This window comes from Erythrolamprus reginae, chromosome 8 (assembly GCF_031021105.1).
Source record: "Erythrolamprus reginae isolate rEryReg1 chromosome 8, rEryReg1.hap1, whole genome shotgun sequence".
Lineage (NCBI taxonomy): Eukaryota > Metazoa > Chordata > Lepidosauria > Squamata > Dipsadidae > Erythrolamprus > Erythrolamprus reginae.
Window position 1 is genome coordinate 40,821,087 of NC_091957.1, and position 16,036 is coordinate 40,837,122.

The 16,036-nt window shown below is 42.7% G+C and overlaps 1 protein-coding gene across 1 annotated transcript in view; it reads right to left on the reverse strand.

The window, feature by feature from the left end:
* ZNF185 (zinc finger protein 185 with LIM domain) overlaps positions 1-16,036 on the reverse strand; it is a 97,297-nt gene that overhangs the window by 53,256 nt on the left and 28,005 nt on the right. Inside the window, exons 2-7 of the mRNA XM_070759740.1 lie at positions 12,753-12,832; positions 10,952-11,087; positions 6,742-6,813; positions 6,247-6,285; positions 3,005-3,073; positions 97-168 (exon numbers count right to left, since the gene is read on the reverse strand). Coding sequence (XP_070615841.1) covers positions 97-168; positions 3,005-3,073; positions 6,247-6,285; positions 6,742-6,813; positions 10,952-11,087; positions 12,753-12,777 — 413 coding nt within the window. The 5' untranslated portion in view covers positions 12,778-12,832. The remainder of the gene's footprint in view (positions 1-96; positions 169-3,004; positions 3,074-6,246; positions 6,286-6,741; positions 6,814-10,951; positions 11,088-12,752; positions 12,833-16,036) is intronic.

Below are 16,036 nucleotides of genomic sequence, written 5' to 3' on the forward strand. Positions count from 1 at the left end.
AGATGGCACAGTTGCTGGCACAGATTGCACAGTTGCATAATAGCCAGGTGCTTCCAGTTGGCACAATTGCTATCTCTTTAACTTTGAGATACTCACAGTTTTTTGTAATCCTCACTGGACATCTTGGGCCCTTGGGTGGAGGGGGTGGTCTGGCCTGGGTTCTTGACACTGGAAAGAAAAAGGAGGGGCACATCAAGAGATTGAACAAAGAGAGGGGCTGCTGGCTGAGAGAGACTTGTATACCCCATTAATGGGGAGAGTAGAGAGGCAGGCTGTTTCAAGATCAGCCATTGGTCCCTCTGGAGTGTTTTCATGTCATTGTTGTAAATAAGCACATTTCATTTTAAAAGCAAATTTCTGGATTTCCCTTTGATGTACAGAAACACGGGTAGAAGGGCACATAGATAACAAGTGACAGTACTTTCCCATTGGAAAACATTACAAAGTTTACATGGTTCCCACCCACCTATAACGATTTCAGAAGTTTTCTTTTGGGGAGATGTCATGAGAATTTTTTTGTCTGGGTATATACAGTATATCTGTTGTGGACCGCCAGTTGCCAGTGGAGTTGGGCAACTGACGATGAGGAGGTTGGGGAGAAACTTGGGCCAGTCCTGAAGTCTGGGAAAGGCTCTGAGTGATGCTCTGCATCAGAAGCAGAGCTAGAGCCAGGGCTGTCTGACATTTCCCAGCTGCCTTTGGAGTCAGAGATAAGTAGAAAGAAGAACAGCCAGTTCCAGATGTGCCTCTGTGAAGAGCTGTCAAGAGAGGAGAACAACTAAGGAACAGGGACCAACCCAGGAAGAAAGACACACTGGATGCTGGATGCTGAATGCTGAATGGCCCCTCTCTGGCTGGGGATCTTTTGGAAGATTTGCTTCCCAAGGACAATTCTATCTGTCCATCCATTATCCTGGGGGGGGGGGAATTATTGACCCCCTCAGAGAGGGTCCGCAATTTGGGCGTCCTCCTCGATCCACAGCTCACATTAGAGAAACATCTTTCAGCTGTGGCGAGGGGGGCGTTTGCCCAGGTTCGCCTGGTGCACCAGTTGTGGCTCTATTTGGACCGGGAGTCATTGCTCACAGTCACTCATGCCCTCATCACCTCGAGGCTCGACTACTATAACCCTCTCTACATGGGGCTACCTCTGAAAAGTGTTCGGAAACTTCAGATCGTACAGAATGCAGCTGCGACAGCAATTATGGGCTTCTCTAAGTATGCCCATATCACTCCAACACTCCGCAGTCTGCATTGGTTGCCGATCAGTTTCCGGTCACAATTCAAAGCCCTTCATGGCACCGGACCAGAATATCTCCGGGACCGCCTTCTGCCGCACGAATCCCAGCGACCGGTTCAGTCCCACAGAGTTGGCCTTCTCCGGGTCCCGTCGACTAAACAATGTCGTCTGGCGGGACCCAGGGGAAGAGCCTTCTCTGTGGCGGCTCCAACCCTCTGGAACCAGCTCCCCCCTGAGATTAGGATTGCCTCCACCCTCCTTGCCTTTCGCAAACTCCTTAAAACCCACCTCTGCCGTCAGGCATGGGGGAACTGAAACATCTCCCCCTTGCCCATGTTGTTTTGGTTTTAGATTGATTGTGTGCTTGTTTTTTAATATTCTGGGGTTGTTTTGCTTTTATGAATTTTTTAGCTTAAAATTGTAATTGGATTGGTGGCTATTGGATTTGCTATTATGTATTGTTTTTACTTTGTTGTGAGCCGCCCTGAGTTTGCAGAGAGGGGCGGCATATAAATCCAATAAATCTAAATCTTTATGCCTCAGAGACTGCTTGTCAGAACTTAATTTACAGTTTTGAGACTGGAAGCTCCAGGACAGGCAAGAAACTGATAATGTCTGTTACTGCAATTAATCCTTTGAAGTATTATTGCTTGGATTTTTCAGTGTGCAAAATGCCATTAATTCCCAGGAGATAAATAAAGAGAGGGTTTTCGACATAAGGAGTCTGTTTTTTGGTTCTGCTAAGGCTGGATCTGAACAATATCTTTTATTTTTCAATCCTTTTTAATCACACACATTCTCTCCCCCCCCCCTTTTAAGTACAGTATATACACTGCCCAGAATCATTTGGGAAGAAGGCAGCTGGGATAACCCCGTGTTTCTGTACATCAAAGAGAAATCCAGAAATCTGCTTTTAAAATGAAATGTGCTTATTTACAACAACATGCCTGGGATAAACATATATCCATCCTAAGATAAAATACAGAAAATAGTATAAGGGCAGACTAGATAGACCATGGGGTCTTTTTCTGCCGTCAGTCTTTTTCTATGTTTCTATGTTTCTAAATCAATAACAAAACAAGATTTTCAACCATAATGGCTCCACAGTGAAACAGATCTTTAATTTTCATTAATAAAGGAAACAAATTAAATGCATCCTGTTTATTTATTTATGAGGAATTAAAGTCTGCACCATTCTAACCAGCCCTGGATGGCCTACATAATAAAAAGCCAGAGCAATAAAATAAGGCAGCAAATATGAGGAGTCCATTCTCCAAACATACACAAAACACAATAAAATCTTACAAGGCAACGTCTTAAAGGGATTTTGTCCTGCTTCAAGGCCCGTGGAACAGATCCAGACTTTCAGTGCATCGTCAGGGTGGGAGTTCGAATGATGGAAACATTTAAATATGTTAAAGGGTTAAATAATTTTCAGGAGGGAAGTGTTTTTAATAGGAAAGTGAATACAAGAACAAGGGGACACAATCTGAAGTTAGTTGGGGGAAAGATCAGAAGCAACATGCCATAGAAGAGCCAACTTTGCCTACCTCTGGTTTGGGGCAATGTGCTTACTCTCTGTAAACCATTTATAGAGAGTTGCAAAGCACTGTGATGTGATATATAAGTTTAAATGCTATTGCTATTTCATTTCTTTTTTACGAGGTGCAATGACAATAATAAAGTAAATAAATAAATAAGTAGAACACCTTTGTTCCTCTTAGTGCCAGGTTAACCAAGTTGAAGTTTGACTCTTAGACCAACCTTTTCTGTGTCCCATTGGATGCTGTTTTGGAAGGAGATGACTTATCAATGGTCTTGGTGAAAACTCCCCTAGAAAAAAGAGAGAAATCCAAAAAATTCCTGGGTCAAATTTCATCAGGTAAATAGACAAGGACCTAGAGCATAGCTTTGCAACCAGGAATAGTGCTGGTCAGTGCCCTCTTACAGAACATGCCATTGTATTCCCTCATCCTACATAAGTTTAGATGGGTAGTTTTGATATTCTGTTGGGATTCTAAAACCACTCAGCTGACTTCTGTATCAACTTCTGCGCTCTGTTCTGTGTTATTGAGGCCCCAAAAGGATCAGCAGGAATTCCAGATATGTAAAGAAATGAACTATTCCCTCTTTTCTATTTCAATTTAGAAGGGATCTTAGAGGTCCTCTAGTTCAACCCCTTAGTCAAGCAGGAGACTTTAAGACTTGTGGACTTCAACTCCCAGAATTCCCTAGGTAGCTTTTGCCAGACCCATCCTTGAATACAGTTCATCTGTCTGGAACCCATACCACATCTCGGACATCAACACTCTTGAAAATGTCCAAAGATACTTCACCAGAAGAGCCCTTCACTCCTCCACTCGAAACAGAATACCCTACGAAAGCAGACTATCAATCCTAGGTCTAGAAAGCTTAGAACTACGTCGCCTAAAACACAATCTAAGTATTGCCCACAAGATCATATGCTGCAATGTTCTATTTCAGCTTCAATTGCAACAACACAAGAGCACGCAACAGATTCAAAATTAATATTAACCGCTCCAAACTTGACTGTAAAAAATATGACTTCAGCAACCGAATTGTCGAAGCATGGAACTCATTACCCGACTCAGTAGTGTCAACCCCAACCCCAAATATTTTTCCCTTAGACTATCCACGATTGACCTCTCCAGGTTCCTTAGAGGTCAGTAAGGGGCGTGCATAAGGGCACCAGTGTGCCTTCCGTCCCCTGTCCAATTGTCTCTCCTTATCTCATTTATCTTTTCTTCCTTTCAAATATGTTCACCTATACTTTTATATCTTATCTTCTATTCTTTTCTTTACTTATATTATTACATATCTTTCTCTTCAATGTGTATTATGTATTAGACAAAATAAATAAATAAATAAATAAATAAATAGCCAAAGTTGCCAAGGTTGGAGGCCGCTGCTCTATTCTATTCTGGAATGGCTGTCCAGTCTCTTGTTAAAAAACTCCAGTGATGGAGCACCCACAACTTCCAGAGGTAAGCTTGCCTTCAAAAGTTGGGGGTGCTCCCATCACTGGAGACTTTTAAGAAGAGACTAGACTTACTTGAATGTGCAGAAATGAGTAAGTTGACTCTTGAACTACAAGACGAGAAAGAAACAGAATTCTATAAGATTTGGGGGAAATGGCACCATTGGTTAGACCACAAGAACCAAAGAAAACAATAAATGCATATTAAACGTAATATTAGAAGATAGACAGAGACTAACAGATAAATAGGATTATGAAACTCTTGAAGGAAATAAAACTAAGGTAATATGTTGAGATAGACAAGTTAAAGAACCAATAGTACCACCGACATAATGGTGTGCAACACTACAAAAATATAATTATTGATATCACCCCTGATATCACCCCTAGTCATTCAGGAAACATCTGGACTTTCTGATTTTTCTTTAAAGACGTTTTGCTTCTCACTCAAGAAGCTTCTTTGGTTCTGGAGGACTGAAGAAGCTTCTTGGGTGAGAAGTGAAACATCTTCAAAGAAAAACCAGAAAGTCCAGTTGTCTCTTAAGGAAAGCACCTTTGGGACAACCATGTCCTGGATGACTGAGAATCTCCATAGACAATCGCCCCATTCCTTCTCTTTGTTGGACTAGACCAGTGCTTCTTCAATAGTGGGGAGCGCTCCCCTTGGAGGGGCACAGAGCAATGCCAAGGGAGGCACGTGCCCCCAGGGAACATACTTTTTCCCGCAGGGAGTAGAACACGCGTCCTACCTGACATTGTACTAGGACCTCCATCGCATTCCTCAGCATAGTGTCCAGGGCAGCCTGTTGTAAAAGAAAACATCTCACAAGTTCAATCAAACTTCCTGAACTTGCGAGACGTTTTCTTTTAGAATGGGCTGCCCTGGACACAACACCGAGGAAGGCGATGGAGAGACTGGTACAAGGGTCAAGTAGGACACGCCTGGAAAATTGGGGTGTGTGTGAAATATTTACTTCTTCCTGGAGGGGGGGCATAACAGAAAATAATTGAGAAATACTAGATTAGACACATCTAGTTCTTTCAATAGTTCATTGTATGGTTCACATTCCAGACCTCTTATCATCCTTGTTGCTCTTCTCTGCATTCTTTCTAGGGTCTGTTCTGCCGGGCTCTCTGGTAGGAGCCTCCCGAAAATTCAAGGGTACAAATTTCAGACACACACACGTTTGAAAATTCAAAACAATGTTCTTTATCACAAAATTCAAAAGAAACAAAGCACCCTTTTTGTATTGCAAAGAGCACTTGTCCCAAAACAACCATGTAGGCTGTACAATTCCCTTAATCTGTCCTTAAGTACTTAGCTAGCAGCTGTGAAGAAACGTCACAGCTCTCCTTCTTCCAACGAAGAGAGACACACACACACACGTTGCTCTGCTTTGGTTTCAAAGGCGTGAAAAATCAACAAACAAAGTCCGGAAAACAGCAAAGCACGGTCCTGAAGAACTGCGATCAGATACTCTTCCACAACGGCCAAACCAACACGCTGCTATTTGTATCAGCAGCTCTAATTACTAGAGCCCCACCCAAACACAGGTGGCCTCTCTTATCTCCTGTAATATGTCCTCAATTGGTCTCTTCTACGCCTAACTCTGCACCTGCGTGGGTCCAAGACTTCCGCATCCGAATCGACTGAAGATAATGGAGATTGGCTTCCTGGGCTGTGTGCCAAGCCCCCCTCTTCCAAGTCACTCCCACCTTCTTCTTCGTCCGAGGAAACTGCACTACCTGACTCTGTCGGCAATGAAACAGGCCTATGACATGTTGATGTTTCCCCTGCATCCACCTCCACATTCCTTGGGGCAGGAGCTGGGCCAGAGCCAACCACAACAGAGTCTAACCTCTTTTTTGTATCCTGTAGACCAGAACCGGATGCAATATTCCACATGTGGACTCAACAGTGCATTATAAAGTGGTACTATCACTTCACGTAAACTTGAAACTATTGTTCGGCTGATGCAACCGACCACTGCAATGTTTTTGGACTCACCTGATGAGATACCCAGAAGATGATGTGGCAGTAGAGGAACTAGATGGAAGAGAGAGACAATCAGATGTGAGCAGCACCCCATGATTTTCTCAACAACTGAAGTAGTGGTAAAATGCTACCAGTTTGTCCCAGTTCAGGCATATTGGTTGCAGTGGCCACCAACAGCGTGGAGAACTGGTAGCGGCGGCTGTGCGAAGCTCCACCCACCTGCCCTGAAGTGATTTTTTTTCTTTAACCCAGATTTGATTTGATTTGATTTGATTTGATTTGATTTGATTTGATTTGATTTGATTTGATTTGATTTGATTTGATTTGATTTGATTTGATTTGATTTGATTTCTGCCCCTCTCCTGGGTGCTGTGAGCATTATCTTCTGCACTCAAAATTCAAGGGATCATTCTTTGTGGAAATGTCTTTTTTTTAAAAAAAAAATGGGTATAACATCACACTTAAGATATAAACATATAAATTATAATGAAAAAGCAACACACTCACTTTGGGGAAAGATTTTTTTGTGCTGAAGGAGACTGTGGCTCTCTGTGGGAAGATGGTGCTGTACAAGGTATCCTGGAAGAAGACAGAGATGGTCAAAAATAAGGACATTAGTGTTGTAGTTTAGACAAGGCCGGATGAAGCACCTCAAATTAACAATGGATCTGGCACTGAGTTCTGAAAGAGATTTATTTATTATTATTTATTGGATTTGTATGCTGCCCCTCTCCGCAGACTCGGGGCAGCTAACAACAATGATAAAAACAGCATGTAGAAATCCAATTAATAAAACAACTAAAAACCCTTATAATAAAACCAAACATACACGCAAACATACTATGCATAACTTGTAATGGCCTAGGGGGAAGGAATATCTTAACTCCCCCATGCCTGGCGGCATAAATGAGTCTTGAGTAGTTTACGAAAGACAGGGAGGGTGGGGGCGGTTCTAATCTCCGGGGGGGGAGCTGGTTCCAGAGGGTCGGGGCCGCCACAGAGAAGGCTCTTCCCCTGGGGCCTGCCAAACGACATTGTTTAGTTGACGGGACCCGGAGAAGGCCAACTCTGTGGGACCTTATCGGTCGCTGGGATTCGTGCGGTAGCAGGCGGTTCCGGAGGTAATCTGGTCCCATGCCATGTAGGGCTTTAAAGGTCATGACCAACACTTTGAATTGTGACCGGAAACTGATCGACAGCCTATGCAAGCCACGGAGTGTTGAAGAAACGTGGGCGAATCTTGGAAGCCCCACGACAGCTCTCGCGGCTGCGTTCTGCACGATCTGAAGTTTCCGAACACTGCATGAAAGTATTTCCAGTTTGGTCTAGTGGTGAAGGCATCAGTCTTGAAACCAGGTGTCTGGGAGTTCTAGTTTCACCTTAGACATGAAAGCTGGCAGGTGCATTGGGGTCAGTCCTTCTCCTTCTCAACCTGCCCACCTCACAGGGTTGTTGCTGGAGGGAAAATAGGAGCAGGCACATTATGGACCCTGACCTGAGTCAAACACATAAATGTGGGGTATAAACCTATTAACAAAGTTAGAGTGGGAGAGACAGACCAGGCAAAGGGAATGCTAGTTCCTAAGATGCCATTGGCATTGAAGCATTCTCTCACTGAGGCCAACAAACTCCCCATCCTTGGGGGATTTTTTTTTTCTGGCCTGTTTGGAAGGAGATAATAGCAGAGTAATCCAGCACATCAGGCAGGGGGAGCGACTCCGGACCCAGGGGCCACCTCCTCCTGACCCCGCAAGCCGAAACAGCAGCTCTGGGCTTCTTAAAGCCCAAAGCCAGGATGCCACCCCCCGCCCCTCCCACCCAGTGCCGGCTTGAATCTATCCCGGCAAAGAGGAACCTGCCTCCTGTGCTGACCAATTGGCCCCTATCTTCACTATATCTTCTTTTCTATTCTTTCTTAGATACATTTTACTATGAGTATTTCCTCTATAACCTTCATCATGTATTTTACTATGTGTGTGTATATATATATATACCCACTAAAACCCTCATTGTGTATTGGACAAAATAAATAAATAAATAAAATAAAATAAAAAATCTTAAGGCAAGGATGCAGCATTTAATATTAGGGTAAGAATAGAACTATGCACAAGTGTTTTCATAGTGATGGAGATGTCCTCTACATATAATATGGGAAATTTTAGATATATATATATAGATATATCAGGGATGGACAACTCATGTTGGGATAACCTTTTCAGAGATCACTTATAGTGTTGTGCTGGAGTTTGATGGGAGGAGGTGGTGGTGGTGGAGGAGGAAGAGGAGAGCTGTGGGGTCCTTGGTGCTCTCTGAGCTTCGTTGTTTTCTTGCAGATGTTTCATGAACCAACTAGATGACATGATCAGAGATGACATGATCAATGCTAGAAGGGAGTGGGATGTGCAGGGAGGAAGAGGAGGAGGAGGAGGAAGAAGAAGAAGGAGAAGGAGAAGGAAGAGAAGAAGAAGAAGAAGAAGAAGAAGAAGAAGAAGAAGAAGAAGAAGAAGAAGAAGAAGAAGAAGAAGAAATAATGTTCTTTAGCAGAAGAAGCAAAATTGCAGGAACAGGATAAGGTTTGCAAAATATGCAATTCCTGCTGCTTGATCCCTTAAGAATGTTCTCGAAAGTCCAATACAATATGTTTCCATAAATATGGACCTCAACTGAATAAATCCAACCAAGTAGCAGGTGCATGGATAGCTCAGCTACTGCAAGGCTGAAAGGGCCTTTCAGAGGAGCTCAGAATTCCACACCAGACTGGAAAGCTAAATAACCATTCTGGAAGAGATCTGTGACAAAGTGTTTTTTTTTTCATCCTTGTGTCACAAAAGTATAAGCTACAGGTTTCATAGGGTAGAGTTTGAGCTGAAGAAAAGCTTAGCTTGCATTCAATTGGATAGAAAAGGTGCTGAAAATTAAGGTTTCAAAGAAAGAATTTAATTTTGCACCACCAAGTTTTTAGTAGGTGGTTGTGTGACGATGCATGACTGCCCTGACTCTCAATATTTCATCAACTCCTATGCAAATTGCAGATAGCAAACAATTGTACACAAAAAGGAGGAATTTCCTCCTATGCGCACAGTTTATGGCTGCAGAAGCTTGCCTCATTCTGCCTCCATCATTTTTAAGACACCTCACTTAAAGATGTTTAATCCCTATGTTATCACCCTCTCGCCTCTCAATTTGGACCTGTGAGGAGTATTGAGGCAAGTACTATTCCCACGCAAAATTGTCTGCTACAACATCCTACCTGTCAATGACTACTTCAGCTTCACAATAATACATGAGCAAACAATAGATACAAACGCAAGGTAAACTGCTCCAAACTCGATTGCAGAAAATATGACTTCAGCAACAGAGTAGTCAACGCCTGGAATGCAGTTGTTACTTCCTCAAAACCCCATAGCTTCAACTTTAAACTGTCTACTATGGACCTCACCCCATTCCTAAGAGGTCTTTAAGGGGGCGTGCATAAGTGTGCCAGCATGCCAACCATCCCTGTCCTACTGTCCCCATTTATTCGTACTCATTTCCTGTGTTCATGTCCATGTTTATACTTATCCCTGTTCTCTCGTATATGTTTGACAAACTAAATACATACATAAATAAACATGACCGCAGACACTGATTGAGTGATGTTGTTTGAGCTTCTCTCTAAGTGGAAGTGCCTTCTGAGGACGAAATAGATTAAAAAGAAGCCACTTCCCTCCCAAGGGAAGGAATCATTGAGGAAACTGAAACAAGTATTAGTTTTGTACGGCAAGTACAAGGGAACTCCAGCCACTGAAAGATTTTGCCCTTGCGGCTTAAGAGAGGTGGAGACTGAGGGACACATGCTCCTGAGATGCTGCTTTTACACTGACATTAGGAGAAAGCATATTCTACCACTTATGGCCGCTCGGACGTTGCCAATCTCCAGTGGTTGCTTGGGGATGAGCAGGCCAGGATTACGGCAAAGGTGGCCAGATTCTGCGCGGCAGCAGCGGGGAGTCGTCGCAAATGTGTGCCTTCATAGCGAGATATGTACATCTCTTGTATAGTTACAATGGGTCAATCTTGGTTGCTCAGCCAAAAGCCCTGTTTCCTGTTCTTTTTCCTTTTAATTATTATTAATACAGTGATACCTCATCTTACAAACGCCTCGTCATACAAACTTTTCGAGATACAAACCAGGGGTTTAAGATTTTTTTTGCCTCTTCTTCCAAACTATTTTCACCTTACAAACCCATCACCGCCGCTGGGATGCCCCACCTCCGGACTTCCGTGGCCGGTGAAGCACCTGTTTTTGCGCTGCTGGGATTTCACTGAGGCTCCTCTCCATGGGAAACCCCACCTACGGACTTCTTGCCAGCGAAGCACTTGTTTTTGCGATGCTGGGATTCCCCTGCTGGGATTCCCCTGCAGCCTTGCAAAAACACAGTAGTCCAGAGGTGGGGTTTCCTATGGAGGGGAACCTCAGGGGAATCCCAGCAGCGCAAAAACAGGCGCTTCGGCTGGCAAAAGGGGTGAATTTGGGGCTTGCACGCATTAATCACTTTTCCATTGATTCCTATGGGAAACATTGTTTCATCTTACAAACCTTTCACCTTAAGAACCTCGTCTCAGAACCAATTAAGTTTGTAAGACAAGGTATCACTGTATTATATTGATACCATGCATGATGGTCTTTGACCGTAAATAAAATTTATATATTAATGCAGAGTTGCTTCATACTCACAAAGGACTGTGGTTCTGTTTCTCCTCAGAGTCAGACCTGTGATGGATCCAACTCTTGTCCCCTTTCAGAGTTGTCCTTACTTTCATTTGGGTAATAATCCGTTTCCGGTCTTCCTCACTGGGTAGGATGACGCCATCTTTAAAAAAAAATGGATCAAGAAGAAGTTGGAAGTCCCTCAAAGGAAGAGAGTCCAATGAGTATTAGTTGAACTTAGATAGTTTGGATGACTCTCTAGAGCAGTGTTTTTCAACTAGTGTGCCGTGGCACACTAGTGTGCTGCAAGACATGGTCAGGTGTGCTGCGAAGAAGGAAGCTCAGGTTCTGGTCTCGCAACTTTTTGCTGAGAGAGAGAGTGAGAGAGAGAGAGAGAAAGAGAGAGAGAGAAAGAAAGCAAGAGAGAAAGAGAGAGAGAAAGAAAGCAAGAGAGAGAAAGAGAGAGAAAAAGAGAGTGAGAGAGAGAGAGAAAGCAAGAGAGAGAAAGAAAAGAGAGAAAGAGAGAGAAAGCAAGAGTGAGAGAGAAAGAAAGCAAGAGAGAGAGAGAGAAATAGAGAGAGACACAGAGAAAAAGAAAGCAAGAGAGAGAGAGAGAGAAAGAGAGAAAGAAAGAAAGAGAGAGAGAGAGAGAAAGAAAGAGAGAGAAAGAGAGAGTAAGTAAGAGTGAGAGAGAAAGAAAGCAAGAGAGAGAGAGAGAGAAAGAAAGCAAGAGAGAGAGAAGAAGAAGAAGAGGAAGGGAGAGAGAGAGAGAGCAATGAGCAAAAAGGGGAGGAAAAAAGAGAAACGAGAAAATGATTGAGACAGAGAATGAGAGGAAAGAGAGAGAAACAAAAGAGAGAGAGAAGTGACTCTTGATTTAAAGCATATGATAAAAAGCACCCAAAGAATAAGAGAGAGAAAAAACCCAGCCCTCACCTGTTTTTGGAAATGGTTCAAGGGTGGGGAGGAGACAGGGATGGAAAAAGAGAGGAGAGTGTCTTAGGGTGTCATTTTGTGTCATTTTGGTTGGTGGTGTGCCCCAGGATTTTGTAAATGTAAAAAATGTGCCACTGCTCAAAAAAGTTTGAAAATCACTTCCCTAGAGAATGAGGACCTTCTCATTCCATACAGTTTGGGTTTTTTGGTTATTGAAACAGATGTCCAAGTGCCGCCTCTACATTGGTTGAGGCAGGCAGGGTTCCCTTTGTTTGGGGTCAAGGGAAAGAGAGGGTTTCCCCTTCTTTTTCTGTTCAAAATCCTCATGCACAATTGGTGGGCCACTGTGTGACACAGAATGCTAGACTCGATGGGCTTTGGCCCAATTCAGCATGGCTCTTCTTATGTTCTTATGTTCTTTTGACCTGATTACTCAGGAGGAGAAGTGGCTTTAAAGATATCAAGGTTGTTTTTGGAAAAAGAGAAACGTAACTGGGTTAAGTGCTGGACTCATATTCATCAACAACTTTCAGGCTATCTCAGAAGGTCTCAACAAATAAACACAATTTGAATATATTATAATTGTCAACTCTTAATTTGCCTCAGGTATAATTTATAGCTGCGTAACAATTTAAATCCCACATAATTTAAATATTTAATTGTCCTATGCACCTGTTTCCATCAACTGTAGCTCATAAAAGCTTATGACTTTTGATAAAATGTGTTCATCTTAAAAAAAGCGTTACCAGACGCCTCTGACTCATCTCTATTTGTTTCGTCTGATTTTTGGATTTTTTTTAAAACAAGTAATCAGGTTGTGTTGTCATAATTCAGGTTTAAAGGAAGCACATTATACAAATTTGGGGTGAAGCATCCCATAATGTTCATTTACCTTTCATGGCGCCAAGAGACAGCATGATTCACACTGGCTCCCTCGCTGTTCAGTTTCCAGCCTTTGACACAAAAAGGTAACTAGGACAGAAGAAATGAAAACCAGGTTATTCTTGTAAAACGCAGAAGAAGGCAAACAGATGCTCCTCCTCAGCCTCCCCTTGATGTTCCAAGACAGCTGTACTCACTACACACACCTGTATACATCTCTGAAGGTTAGGGGAAAGAAGTCAAGATGGGCCCTACCCTCAAAATGACGCTATGGGACACTGCACACCAGAACAAGTAGACACGAGGACAATTTTTCCCCCATGCCATCACTCTGCTAAACAATTAATTTTTACAATGCTGTCAAGCTAAGAATGTATTGCTATTATTCTTCCCACCTTTCCTTTTCTATTTATGACTATAATTTTGTGGCTTGCATCTTTACGATTTATGTTGTTTTATTTCATTTCCTCGTACGATTTTGATTGCTTATTTAGGAGCCTATGACAATCCCTTGTGATTTATGATGAATGTCTTTTTATGATGACTATGATCATGATTTATCACGTGTAGCTTTTATGTACAATGAGAGCTTACACACCGGAGACAAATTCCTTGTGTGTCCAATTACACTTGGCCAATAAAGAATACTATTCTATTCTGTTCTGTTCTGTTCCCATTCTGTTCTCTATTCTATTCTATTCTATTTCCTATTCTATTCTATTCTACTCTACTCTACTCTATTCTATTTCCTATTCTATTTCCTATTCTATTCTATTTTCTATTCTATTCTATCCCCATCTCTATTCTTATTCCTATTAGGTACCACATTAAAAAAAAGTGGGTAGACGTTTGATTGTTCCACTGTGGTTAACATCCTGGTTTTTAAAAAATAATACCCTGCAGATATCTCTATATGGCAGGGGTCCCAATTCCCAGACTGTTGACCACCACTGGTCCATGGCATGGCAGCAACTAGACTGTGTAAACAAGCAAAGCCTCAACAGCAGGATGAAGACAGCATGCAAAACCATGCCCCCCACTTTTGGTTAAGGGAAAACCTTCTGTCTTTGGAACCAGTCCCCAAAGGTTGGGGGGCACGGCTCTATGGGATTGTTAACCCGCATTTAATGTTACTTAATTGCTCAGTATACAGTGATACCTCGTCTTACAAATGCCTCATCATACAAACTTTTCGAGATACAAACCTGGGCTTTAAGATTTTTTTGCCTCTTCTTACAAACTATTTTCACCTTACAAACCCACCGCCGCCGCTGGGATGCCCCGCCTCTGGACTTCCATTGCCAGCAAAGCACCCATTTTTGCACTGCTGGGATTCCTATGAGGCTCCCCTCCATGGGAAACACCACCTCTGGACTTCCGTGGTTTTGTGAAGCTGCAGGGGAATTCCAGCAGGGGAATCCACCAGCGCAAAAACAGATACTTCGCTGGCAATGGAAGACCGGAGGTGGAGTTTCCCAGCAAGGGGAGCCTCAGTGAAATCGCAGCATCGCAAAAACACAGAGGTCCGGAGGTGGGGTTTCGAGGACTTCAGTGTTTTTGCGATGCTGCGATTTCACTGATGCTCCCTTCGCTGGGAAACCCCACCTCCAAACTTCCGTTGCCAGCGAAGTGCTCGTTTTTGCGATGCTGGGATTCCCCTGCTGTGATTCCCCTGCTGTGATTCCCCTGCAGCATTGCAAAAACACAGAAGTCTGGAGATGGGGTTTCCCATGGAGGGGAGCCTCAGGGGAATCCCAGCAGTGCAAAAACGGGCGCTTCGGCTGGCAAAAGGGGTAAATTTTGGGCTTCCACGCATTAATTGCTTTTCCATTGATTCCTATGGGAAACATTGTTTCATCTTACAAACTTTTCACCTTAAGAACCTCGTCCTGGAACCAATTAAGTTTGTAAGACAAGGTATCACTGTAATTTCATTGTAAGTTTTACAACCAGAAGTAAAACCCTAATCTAAACCAATATAGAATAAGAAAGAATAAATACAAGTAAAAAAGGAAGGAATCAGAGAGAGAAAGAGAGAAAGCTGAAAGTGCAAGAAAGAAAAAATAAGAGAAAAGTAGAAAAGAAAAACAAGATACAAAGAGGTAACTTTCAAAACACTTTAAAATGTTGAACATCTCATCCTGGGTACCCCCTTTTTTTAACTATTACCCTCTGGCAGACAGTATAGAACAATCAAAACAAGGACAAATAGGCTGAAAAACAGCTTCTATCCCAGGAAACTAACTACCGGTTTATTGAACTCTACCATGTAGTGTAATATTAATGCAATACCTGGAGTTTTCAATTCAGTTGTATGAAATGTGAAGCATATGTGTTTCTGTTCTTTTTTATGTATAATGTATACTGAAGATGGCATTTTATGTCGTTGTAAGAGGTGCAATGACAATAAAGAAAACTAAACTCATTTCCATTTTTCTTCATGGCACTTATTAGTAGAATTATAAATTCTCTAAGGTTGATCATGATTCTTTTTTTTTTCTATATCCATCCTGTATAAATAATCCAGACTACTTCATGCTGACTTTTTTTCCCTGTTTTGCTCATTAAAAAATCCATAAGGCACTAGAGTTCATTTTATTTAGACTGAACATGCAGAAGTCACGAATGAAATTCAGAACTAAGTTGAGTTGGGATTTGAACACAGCACTTTGCAGTCTTTATTTATTCATTCATTCATTCATTCATTCATTCATTCGTAGACTCGGGGCGGCTAACAACAGTAATAAAAAAACATCATATAAATCCAATACTAAAACAACTAAAAAACCCTTATTGTAAAACCAAACATCCCTACAAACAAACATAGCATGCATGAATTGTAAAGGCCTAGGGGGAAAGAATATCTCAGTTCCCCCATGCCTGACAGCAGAGGTGGGTTTTAAGGAGCTTACGAAAGGCAAGGAGGGTGGGGGCAATTCTAATCTCCGGGTGGAGTTGGTTCCAGAGGGCCGGGGCCACCACAGAGAAGGCTTTTCCCCTGGGCCCCGCCAAACGATATTGTTTTGTTGACGGGACCCGAGAAGACCCACTCTGTGGGACCTAACCGGTCGCTGGGATTCATGCGGCAGAAGGCGGTCTCGTAGATACCTTGGTCCGATGCCATGAAGGGCTTTATAGGTGATGACCAACACTTTGAATTGTGACCGGAAACTGATTGGCAACCAATGCAGACTGCGGAGTTTGGTGTTACATGGGCATTTTTGGGAAAGCCCATGATAGCTCTCGCAGCTGCATTCTGCACGATCTGAAGTTTCCGAACACTTTTCAAAGGTA